We start from the raw sequence: 12,411 nt of genomic DNA, 5'->3' as shown, positions 1-12,411 counted from the left end.
ACCCTCTCTGCACTTCTGTACAAGCAGATCCATGCCTGTGCGGTAGATGGCAGTCCTGTGCAACCTGTAGAACTACCTCCGTGCAGGTGAAACCTGTCCGTGAATAGATGGAGCAAAAAAATATTTTCTGGGAAATCAAACAAAAGTTACAAGATTTCCTCCACACCCATTTTATTGATTGACATTTTTACAAAGACCAGGGCCCTTTTTTGTTGGACACCACACACAGATTATCCCTGGCCTGAAGAGCTTACAATTCAAGTAGATAAGAGACTAGGATGGGGACAGTATAGTGGAGCTGAGATCAGCGGGGTGGCAAGCAACATGTTAGTGTTGATTTGTGAGGGGGAGCGGGTGAAAGGAGAGATGTAGTTTGATTGAGAAGGATTAGCTACACAGAAAGGAAGCGGGCAAGAGAGGGACACTGAAAAAAAGGGAGGGTACAAGGTAACAAGGGGAGAAGGAGGAGCCACAAGAGGAAGGTGCACCACCACTCACCAAAGTGCCCAGGATATCCAGCCATCGATTTGCTATGTGGCCTCTACAGCTCCCAGACTCGGTGTGAAATCTTGTGACAAGTGCTATTTTAATGACATCATGAGTAATTAAGGGACTATATCTAGGCAACATCTTGGTTTATGGGCTTTATTTCTACCCATCCTGACTCCAGATCACCACTCAGCTTTCTAGGCCGTCTTTCCCATGAGTTACTTACTTATTGCCATGCTGGTCTCACTTTGGGCCCATTTATAATTTAACTGTTTTAAACATGTTATTTTTTCCTGAAGTTGAACAATGGGAAGGAGACCATGAAAAGTAAGCTGACTGCTTTTTCAAAACAAACTACCTCTAGAAACTGTGACCTGCTGCCACCTACTGTCAGCTCTCCCAAGATGCATACGAAGTGTATTGGTCTGTAATCCAACTATAAAAATACACCCCTTATTTTTGCTGACTTCCATCGCTCAGCTTATAGGTTATGCTTTTTTTTCTTTTTCGAAACTCATCCCGATATCTGAGAATTAAATCTCGTTTGTGCCTCAACTGGTTAGCATTGTTGTACCTCAGAAAAAAGATCAGTACAACCTAAACACATCAAAAATCGTCTGAATGATGCTTCTCATCTACTTTAATCAGGTATACTAGACAAAATTAAAAAAAAAATAAATCACCAACTAGTCTGATAAAAGCTTGATAATGATGATATAAGAAGGACCAAATCCAACATTGTACTTTTTGCTGTGTTGGCTTCTAAGGTCTGATAAAAGGTGTAACATGAAAACTAGATTTTCATCAGTAAATAAATCTGCTAGAACTCAGTTACATACAATGAACAGATCTGTTAGGCAAGAAGCTGCTGTTTTTTTCATAGCTAACATTCAGAATAGAAGCATGTTTTTTCCTAGTCTAAGTGACTTTATGGGAAATATCCATTGAGCAGGCTGCACTGATGTACTAGGTTTGTAGATGGCAGAATTCCTTGCAAGGCAAGCACTAAATTCATTCAAGATAAAGCAGCTTTTAAATTCCTTAGCTGAGCCCCCACTCCTAAGCTGACTGCTACAGTATAGCATAGTAATATAATTGTCCTCAAGTAGCACAGTAATTCACAGCACTTTTGTAGTGCTTTACCCTCCTAGCAGTCTTTTGAACTACTCTATTCTTTCCCAAGCAAGGCAAATAGCTGTTCTCACTGAACAAGGCAGAACCTGAGAGCTTGGTTTTCAGCAAGAAGACACGGACACCTTAAAATATAGCAGTGGCGTGCCAACATTTATACCAGTGTTTCTCAACCTTTTTAAACTGAGGACACCCCTCCATAACTTATGAATTTGGTGTCAACCCAGTTGAGAACCACTGTTGTGCTGCCTCAACTTACTGCAATGGCTCTCAGCTGGGGTGTGCTGCTGCTAAAGACTGGTCTCCATGGGTGGAGCTATGATTTTGAAAAGAGCTAGTGGGAAGAGAGAGACTAGGAGCACCTCGCAGACAACAAAATCGCCCTAAGGAAAGTTAACTTTATTAATGGAACAAAGCTATTAAAAAGACAGGACAATTGTTAACTCCTGTGGAGTGAAAAAGCAATGAGCTCAACTGACTCCCTCAGCTGCCTGAATAGTGATGTTCAGGGATCCTGGTTTTCTCAAAGGAAAATATGCAAATTCTCTGATTTATTTTTTTAAAATCACAAATTCTCTGATAAAACTGCCAAAATCTGCAATTAAAATGAAACGCCACTAAGTATATATAGGCGTCAGTTGAACGCAATGTTTTACTGATACAATTTTAAAGCAATCTGGAAGCCTACTGGTGCCTCAATCACTATAATAGAAAACATTCTAAATTTCTGTAAGTTTTAGCATTTGATTAAGGTTTTTTTATCGTGGACAATCAGAGCTCCCCTTACCCCCTTTGCTCACTAGGACACGGGTCCAGGCCCCTCAGTGCCCACCCCGGCCCCCTGGCCCTACTGGCCCCCCTCACTCCCCAACCACAGCCCCCCAGCCCTTCTGGTGCTCTCGACACCCCCCTCCCCCACACAGCCTGATGACCCATGCTGGTGCCACCAGAGGGTCCCCCAGCTACCAGGGTTACAGGACGGGGGGCACAAGGCCACAGGCCCCTGCCCCCTTGCAGCAGCGCCTGAGCCCCAGCTGGCATCTGTGGGAGGCAACAGCTGCTGTGGCCCAAGCAGGGAGTGGAGCACAGAGCCTGGCTCCCCTCCCTGCAGGTGGCACAGCCGGAGCAGAGCCCGCGGGAAGTCAGGGGCAGGTCTAGTCTGCCTGCTGCGGGCTTGGGCAGGGAAGCTCCTTGCCACCATGAGCCTCGCACTGCCCTGGCAAGGCGCCCCATAGGCTACATTTAGAAATGAACCAGGGCAGTGACGTTTTCAAATAGAGAGCAGACACTCCAGTTTGATGTCACTTCACGCGGACATGGCACCACCTGCACTCACCAATTCTTCATGAGTGACAGGACTTTTTGGCCGGGACTGGCAGAAAGGACAGAAGCAGCTCAAGCCCTCTCAGGAATTTTAGTGATGTCTAGGGCTAAGTACAGACCTTCAAAAAGCCTGAGCCTGAATTGATCTAAGTGACATATTTTTTTTGTAAGTGGTGTAGTTAGATTGGGTACAGCCCCACAAGCTACACCCAGCAGCACCCAGGGGCACAACCCTGTGCTACTGCCCCTACAGCTGCCAGGGCAGCAGAGGGAACCTTGCCAGGGTGATGCAGGGGTCACAATGCCAAGGAGCTTCCCCACCCGGCCCCTCTCTGCCATGGTTTTATTCCTGTTTTTCCATGGGAAATAGAAAACCTGAATCCCTGGTGACGTTATATCTGGTGCACAGTGGAGCAGGAAGCAAAGCAGGGTGTTTCTATCTCTGGCAAAAAAATCAGCTTCCCTGCTTAGTGCATGCATCCCAATAGTGTGGAGGGTTGGGGAGGTGCATGATTGTTTTGGTGAGAAAAGAGTTTTTGAAACAATTGCTTAACACCTTAGCTTATTTTCAGGTCTGACTCCCATCAAGTAAAGTTGCAGATGAGAAAAGGGACTTCTCACACTGTTAGTCTCTTTGTGGGCCTCTTACCACTTGATGCCACAAGAAATGACATTAATTTTCTGCACTGGCCCACTGAACACAGGAGAGGAGATTCTAGCCTCAGGGGTCTGGAGTTTCATTAGTCAACAGGCACTCAAAGTTAACAGATACTAGCATTACACTGCTCTTTAGCTTAAGAATACGATGTAACCTGACAGACAGATTAGGTTAAGTATGCAATTGCTGTGAGCATGTCTCTACAAGCAGCCAAGCAGAAGGATAAAGAGTTGAACTAAGCCAAAGCACAGTATCTGTAAGCAAAGGAAACACTCTAGCACAGGGGCAGGCAATCATTTTGGGCAGAGGGTCACTTACTGAGTTTTGGCAAGCCATCGAGGGCCGTATGACAGGTAGCCAGGGGCAGATAAATATTAATTTTCTAAATTAATTAGAAAAAATAGAGATAGAATGGCCTGGCAGGCCGCATCCAGCTCACAGGCTGCATTTTGCCCACCCCTGCTCTAGCATGTTTTTTTTAGATACAAGAAAACTTACAAACTTCCAATAATCTAGTAAAAGTACAGGATGTGTGTTTGACAAGGGCTGAGCTAGAGAACCAATAACAAGTGCATCACCTTAAGTTAATGTGCCTGAGTTTCTTCTATGTTACTACAGGCCTCTTCAGGGCTGCCTGAAAAATGGGTCTCAGCTATGCCTGTTTCTCTGTCAATTTACCACAGCCCCCATTCATCCCTAGGAAGAGATTAGCATTTCAATCACTACCTTCTATTGAATATCTATTCCAATTAGCTTCATAATATTTCTACCATTGACAATTAAAGCAGTCTATCAATACAAGGCCTCGTGCAGAAATACTAACAGTACCTTCTTATGGACTTCTTCAGAAATGCATCTTCTATTGCTTAACCTCAACTTCAATAGGTAACAGATCCATATATTTACTGTTGGTGTTACAACATGCTTAATTTTTACTGCAAACTTCTTTTGCAAGAAAGCTTTAGTGATACAAGAGTATAGTATTTCAGTATCTCCACTCTGGACAAACGCTCTTAAATTTTTTTCCAGTAAATCCTCCTATGAAGATCCAGTAACATCCTCACAACTCTGCAACCCTCTATGCTAATAAAGCACCAGTGATGCTCATGCTAAAGTTAGGCTGTCTTTTGTGAAGCCTGAGTCAAACTAGTGTTTAAAACTAAACTTATTTGAAACATAGCACTATGAATCAAGCACAAAGCCTTAGGCCCAAATTTTACAAAGGAAAGGGATTGTAGTAGTAGTGATTACAGAAAGTTTTGTATATTCAGTTTCAAACACCTAAGCAACATTAATAAAATGCAGATCAAAGGTTGTACTCTGTGTTTTTCCATTAAGCTCTCTTACGTTGGGAACCAGAAAAAGGAGAGGCATCCAGCACCACCAACTACTGGCCCAGGACTTCAGGATCAAGTGCATCTATTCTAACTGGCCATACCTCTGGTTTTGTGTCATCGTAGTAATTTAAAACTCACTGCTGTGCTAGAAAGTCTGGGTTTTCTTATGCAGACATATTTCACTTGCTCAGTTAAAGATGGAAACAGTTACAGATTCCAACACAGCTTTCAAATCTCTGTGCTCCTAATTTAACAGGAATCTTTACTAGTTTACTGGGCAAGGGAAAGAGAATCAACTATTTTGAACCACGATGAAATATACATCAACCTTTCATTTCTGGACAGCAAAATCCAGGTGGAGTGGGTGTTCTCAGAAACGCCAGATTAATGGGATGTTCATTCCATGTCTACATCATAATACACACAGAGCAGCACAGTGCAACCATAACTAATGGTCATCAGTGGCTGATCAAATGGGCTAAAGGGATAAATTCTCAAAATGTCTCGATTCAATGGTTTTATTTTTCTAAAGAATATTTCCAGAGGACAAAGCAACACGGAAAATTTACAAGTCTTTGTATTAGACTTTCTCTACCCCTTCAAAGAAAAAAAATAGCAAAGTGGATTTTTTTTATTTAGTGCCAACAATGTTCTTGACAATGAATAGTAAACAAAGACAATACCTGCCCCACAGAGCTTACATTCTAAGAAAGAGAGAAAAGATGGACTGGCATGGGGAAATCCAGTGCGTCATGCTGCTGGCACCATATATTGAGGCTAACATCTCTTTGTTGTGCTGGCAATTAGTACATAGCCATTGCATAGACCACACATTTCATATGACAGAACAAGCTTTCTCTGCAGGTTTGTGGGAGGTAGAATGCAAAGAACGTCCTCAAAAATGACTTATAAGGCAGCCCTGGGGTGAGGAAAACATTTATTCTATGTAAAAAGATTTGCTTATTTACATACTTTAAAAAAAATGGAAATAAAATTATTGGTAATGTGTTAAGCCCAGGAGGCTCAGCCACCAAACCAATCTCCTTACAAAAATAAAACTTTAAAACAACATGTTTCAGAAATAAATATAAAAAGGTAAGAAAAATAAATACAGGTATCCAAGCTATTATGGCTTAAACACAAAGGAGTAGAGTTCTTTATGGATAGGTGATCTTGGGGTCCCTGCTAAACCAGCAGCTGCCACAAACTCCCTGTCTCCCATTTTGATAAGAGAAGGGTTCCAATAGCAATGAGCAAGTTTTCTTTCAATAAAAAGTATTTTTTTAATGTTCCTCATTTAAGGAAGTCCAGAGCATTTTCATCTTTGCTGAATCTTGCCAAAAGCAGTATTCCCATGAGGTTTCCCTTGCTGAAATCTTTGTGTGCAAGAGGTTTGCACCTTCTCTCTTATTCAGAAAATAAAGTGAAGCCTCACCTGTGATCCTGCATGAACCCCATCTGACAACATGTGCATACACCCCAGGAGACTGATCAAAAAACATAGCCCCTTCTTAAAAAGCTGAGTGACAAGAAGCCCAAAGATTTCCCCACTGCTGAGTAGTGCTTCTCATGTATGGAAACCACACATTTTAAACACAGAGCTATCTACAAAACAACTTTACGTGATGGGGAACAAAGGGAAAGCTCAACTGGCTCAAAGAAGGATTCTACTGCTTCAGAGCAACAACGCAGCAGTCAGACTCAGTCAAACACAGTGTCAAGGTTTCCAGGGCAGGCCATTGTGTTTCAAGGGCCAGCTCACTGCTGTCAGGAATATGGCCAGCAGTATTCACAGTGCTCTAAGTAAAAGGAGATGGGGTTCTCTGAGCCCTGCTCCCCACTCTCCTGGGCTGCTGAACCACTCCAAGGATACAATTTCCTACCCAGAGGTTTTAGTTCTTTGTGGTCCTGTGCATCCCCTTAATATTTTGATTATTTGTCTACCTATTAAAAGGAGCAACATACCCAGGTTAACAAGAGTGGTCAATTAGGCCAAGGAATAAGATGTCTGCAATGCAAGCTCTACTTAGGTTTACAAGGTATTGGTCATGCATAAACCCCTATAGGATCCTAGCAGGCATTTAAACATTTAGTTGATGTAAGGTCAAGTTGCTAATGAACTGACTGCTGAATGGACTGTAGCCAGCTTGAATCAGTGGTAGGTTCTGCATCTGATGTCATAAGGCTCAAGAGCCATTTCAAATCAATGGTCATCCACTTTAACTCTTTTTGCCCTCAAGGAAAGATGCTGTGAAGATTAAAAAAAAAAAAAAAGAAGAAAAAAAGAAAAAAAGGTTAGTATATGCAGTCCACTGAATCTTCAAGCCCAAGCTGAGTTAAATCCATACCAGCATCAAAATAATTTAACAGACTAAAAATTAGGATTTCTTTTTTTAAATGCACCACATAAATCTCAAAGCTCCTCCAGAAATAAATCTAGAAACTTCACATGCCACACTTCTCCCAAGATCCCACAATTTTCTAAGTACATGTATTAAGCAAAATTTGCAACTGGAAGCAAACTCTGAATTTATACATATGCTACTTTTGTATGCATACAAGAAAATATAATCTTATGTTCCTAACTTCAGCAGGTCAGCAGGTGCAATTGTTAGATGCATACATGCAAACCAGAAAACTTAGTAATTTACATTTATTACAACTGCAGCTGCAGCTCTGTTGGTCCTTTGCATACTTCATCCATAAATAAAATAGAGAAAAAATTCCATGGAGAAACTGCAAAGGAAAGGAAGGACCAAGAGCTAAAGTGCAGGCAACTGCTCATACGTATGACCAAACCAAACAGGGGAAAAAAAACTTTTGAGAATGTAAGTAGCTGCCTGCTCAGGAAAGTTTTGTTTTTTAAATTTAAGTGTCAGGAGTCCAATGCTCCTAGAACTACTTGCTGCTGCATACAGATTTCAGTGACATATGCTTTCTATAATCAGTATTTTGACCCAACCTGTTTCAACACAGGACAACAAATATTTTGCTTTATTTTTATTGTTTACTTGCTGTATTCAAACAGCAGTGCTTTTGCTAACATCCGTGCACTTAATTTAATGGTGTATCTAACGTAGAACAGGTTCTGGCACCTTTAGGCCACATAAGAGAAATCAGCAGAGCTCTTTATAAAGTGTTAATAATCCATTATTTGTGTGTTTCAGAAGCATACAGGATGTTTCAGCAAAGTGTACCTATTTAGAAGATCCTGTTATCTGTATCTCCCTGGACTCACCTATTACTAGTATTGAGAGAAAAGATTTGTATTCCTTAAACTCAGAAAAGTTTGACTTATTCTTAAACATCCCTAGTCAATTCTAATGTATACATTTACAAAAGCCTGTTTCATAGAGGAGGACTGCAGTTCATAATCAGCTGCCTGTATGTGGATTAGATGGCTGCAAAACAAACAGCTCCTACAGCCACACTGGTGTGGTAACAGTGTCAATACAGATAATGTCTACTTCATAATCTGAAGGGAAACATACAGACATACCTGAAATGGCTTTAACCTAGTTTGTCCAGGAACTAGCAGAATGAAGGCACACTAGTACAGAGTATAGCACTGAGCACCCATGAATATATATGTTCAGCAGCTTCAGCAAATGCCACCATGGATACCCACGACGATCACTTCTTAACATACAGGCATCTTTGTGAATTTGTATCATCATTATATGGCCAGTATGATTCTGATCTTACAGAGAATGGGATTTCCAGAAGGCAATACCTTGAAGAGGATTAGTAATAATACCTAGCATATTCAAAAACCCTGAAGGAATGTGTCTTAGTTCATTCTCTCCACTCGCCACCAGCCTTCTCCTTCCACTGTTTCCGCTCTGCAGTTCTTTCTGCTATACAGAATGGAGAGAGGACCACAAGAAAGTTTTCATTCTTTCCCCACCCCAAGTCTTGCCTCCTATTCTTAATGACCTCTCTTCCTTTTCTATTCACCCTGTAGCAATTATACACAGGGCTTTAAGATTTAATGAAAGACCCTATAATATGATGAAGTCGCTTATTCTTATTTATACCAAAATTTTACAGTTTAACTGATCACCATCAAAAAAAAGGAACATTTAAACATGGAACAGCCCCTCTGGATGAACCACTGAATATAAGATTGCCAAACACCTGTTTAAACAAAACCCTGTCCCAATCTTTGGGAGGCTGGATTACAAGATGTTGTAACATCGCATGTAATAATACACAAGAATGTTTGAGTCACAAGGATGTTTGGTTCCAGAGGCAGTGTTGATACAACTACAGTGTTGTCTCATTTCCTCTTTACACCATCCTTGAGGCACATAGAAACAAAAGGGCTCCAGGTTCTGCCCTGCAGTTTTAATACTACCTTAAGTCAAGGGCATGATGAAATCCAGGGCAGAGAAACTTCAGTTACCTGAAGAACACATTTACGGCATGAAAAATATCTGGATGCAATTACATAATTCAACTTGGATACCATTTTTAAAATCTTAAACACATTTCATGAAAAGGCACCCATACTATTGTTCCTTTCTCCTCGTATAGCTGTGTCTTGCCATCAAATAAATTCAGAGCATTTCCATATTACTAGGGTCTCATAGGCATGGCGAATCTCTCTTTTTAAAGGGATAGACATCTCTAGAAAGTCCATGAACGTCACCCAGGAAAGTAAAGACTTCGTTTTCAAAAGGTCAAGAGCACATATATGCATACAAAAGTGGATTCCCCCATTCACATCAGATACTTGTGGTCATCAGACTATTCATTTTGCACGTCTATTTGCTCAGGTAAATTTGCTCAGGTAAATTAAACATATAAAGGCATGTTTTTTACTTTCTCTTCAGAAAAATGATACCTACATTTCTGTTAGTTATCCTGCCACTGAACAAAAAACAATTTTTCTGACTTCTGAAAGATTTCAGAAGTTTCCCTATCCTGCAGCAGGACAAGATCAAGATCCTTCTAATTTTTTTTTTTTTTGCACATACACACAACAAAGACACCAATCTAGAACAGGTAAGAGCCCAGTGGATAGGGCACTCACAAGAGATGTGGGAACCTGAGGCTTGAGTCCCTGATTTAACAAATTCAGACATAAGTCTCCTATTTGGATCTCTCACATTCTTGGCAAGTGCCATGTCAGACTCGCTAGCTTTTGTGGAGAACTTCCCTCTGTTTGTGACCATAAATACCATTTTGGAAGTGAAAACCCTTACTGATTGACAGTATCCTCTGCATTCCCAGGTTTTATGGATATTTCATGATGAGGAGAAAGAGGTTACTTAGCTCTACTACATACTTTCCTACCTCTCAGATTCCATTAAGGTTAGCACTCAGTAATTACTCTTCTCCCTTGTAGGATCTCACATGTAGTATCCATTTGTTCAACACCATTGCTCAGTGTTTACATTTGGTGTGCAGACTTGTGATATAACTAGCAACGGTGTCACTGACACATTGTCTGTATTCTACAGCAAGTCTGCTTTTACAGTAGCCAGTGAACAGAGGATCCAGAGGATCAACAGTTGCCAAGAATAAGAATAGAAGTAAGTAGATGAAAATAAACTGGCTCAAGTTCGGCCTAAAAAGGACAGCTGTAGTAAAGGTTGAGCTAAGCAAAATAGTCAGGGAAGCACTGAGGTCCCAGAGGGGAGGGGAGGCAGGTGTCCAAGAAGAGTGTTTGGTCCTTAAGGAGACCATCCTCCAAGCCCAAAGGGAGGTAATCCCAACACGGATCAAAGGAAGCAGGAGGGCACATAAGCCCCCATGGCTTACCAAAAGCATCAGGGAAAGTCTCCTAGCAAAAAGGGAAGCGCACACCCAATGGAAGGGAGGGGCCATCACCAGGGAGGATTATACTGCGGTTGCTCAGGGACAGTCAGGAAGGCCAAGGCGGAGATGAAACTGGGACTAGCTTCCTGGATCAAGGACAACAAGAAGTCCTTTTTTAAATACATAAGGGGCAAAAAGAAGGTTCTGGGTAATGTGGGGCCCCTGCAGGACAAGCTAGGAAATTTGGTCGTCACACCAGACAACAAAGCCAACATATTTAACGATTTATTTGCCTCCATCTTCCTAAGCAGGGACTGGAACAGCCACCCTCCTTCTGGGCCCCCCTTAGATCCCAGGGGAGGAGCACCTAGGCCAAGGGTTAGTGAGGAACTAGTCAGGGAACTTCTGGAAGGACTGGATGTATTCAAATCAGCTGGTCCAGACCATCTCCACCCCAGAGTACTGAGGGAATTGACTGAGGTCATTGTGGGACCCCTGGCACGGCTTTACGAGCACTCGTGGTCCTCTGGTGTGGTACCAGAGGACTGGAAGAGGGCCAATGTGGTTCTCATCTTCAAAAAGGGGAGGACGGAGGACCCGGGAAACTATAGACCAGTTAGTCTTACCTCAATCCTGGGTAAGCTTTTTGAGAAAATTATTCTGGCGCATGTCCACGAGGGGCCAGCAGGGGAGATTGCGCTTAGGGGCAATCAACATGGGTTCATTAGAGGCAGGTCCTGTCAGACCAACCTGGTGGCCTTCTACAACCAGGTCACCAAATCCTTAGATGCAGGGGTAACAGTGGACATAGTCTTCCTGGACTTTCGGAAGGCCTTCAACACTCTCTCTCACCCTGTTCTCATTAAGAAATTAGGGGACTGTGGTGTCGACACCCACACAGTCAAATGGGTCGCCAACTGGCTGGAGGGCCGCACCCAGAGAGTGGTGGTGGATGGGTCATTTTCGACTTGGAGGGATTTGGGCAGTGGGGTCCCCCAGGGCTCGGTCCTCAGGCCTGCACTGTTTAACATCTTCATCAGTGACTTGGACAAGGGGGTAAAAAGCACCCTGTTCAAATTTGCTGATGACACTAAGAAGTGGGGGGATGTGGGCACGCTAGAAAGGAAGGAATAGGCTGCAATCGGACCTAGACAGGTTACAAGGGTGGGTGGATGAGACTAGGATGGGATTCAACACCAACAAGTGCCAAGTGATGCACCTAGGGAGGAACAACTGGCACTATACCTACAGGTTGGGGAACTCCTTTGTCAACAGTACAGAGGCAGAAAAGGATCTTGGAGTCATCATCGACTCCAAGATGAACATGGGCCGGCAGTGTGGGGAGGCAGTCAGGAAGACCAACCACACCTTGTCATGCATCCACAGGTGCATCTCGAGCAGGTCCAAAGAGGTGACCCTCCCCCTCCATGCAGCACTGGTCAGGCCGCAGCTGGAGTACTGCATCCAGTTCTGGGCGCCGCACTTCAAGAGGGATGTGGACAACATGGAGAGGGTTCAGAGGAGGGCCACTCGCATGATCAGGGGGCAGCAGGGCAGACCCTACGAGGAGAGGCTACGGGACCTGAACCTGTTCAGCCTCCACAAGAGAAGGCTGAGGGGGGATCTAGTGGCCTGTTACAAACTAGTCAGCAGGGACCAGCAGGCACTGGGGGAGTCCCTGTTCCCCCCCGAGCACTGCCAGGAGTGACC

The 12,411-nt window shown here is 43.1% G+C and overlaps 1 protein-coding gene across 3 annotated transcripts in view; it reads right to left on the bottom strand.

Moving 5' to 3' along the window:
* Positions 1-5,554: 5,554 nt before the first annotated feature.
* DHX35 (DEAH-box helicase 35) overlaps positions 5,555-12,411 on the bottom strand; it is a 56,084-nt gene continuing 49,227 nt past the window's right edge. For all 3 annotated transcript variants that reach the window (XM_090065173.1, XM_090065174.1, XM_090065172.1), the window contains exon 22: positions 5,555-7,186. In XM_090065173.1, coding sequence (XP_089921299.1) covers positions 7,142-7,186 — 45 coding nt within the window. In that variant the 3' untranslated portion in view covers positions 5,555-7,141. The remainder of the gene's footprint in view (positions 7,187-12,411) is intronic.

This window comes from Crocodylus siamensis, chromosome 10, assembly GCF_052110815.1.
Source record: "Crocodylus siamensis isolate JL-2025a chromosome 10, ASM5211081v1, whole genome shotgun sequence".
NCBI classification, from domain to species: domain Eukaryota; kingdom Metazoa; phylum Chordata; order Crocodylia; family Crocodylidae; genus Crocodylus; species Crocodylus siamensis.
This window is presented reverse-complemented; position numbering and strand designations above follow the sequence as displayed.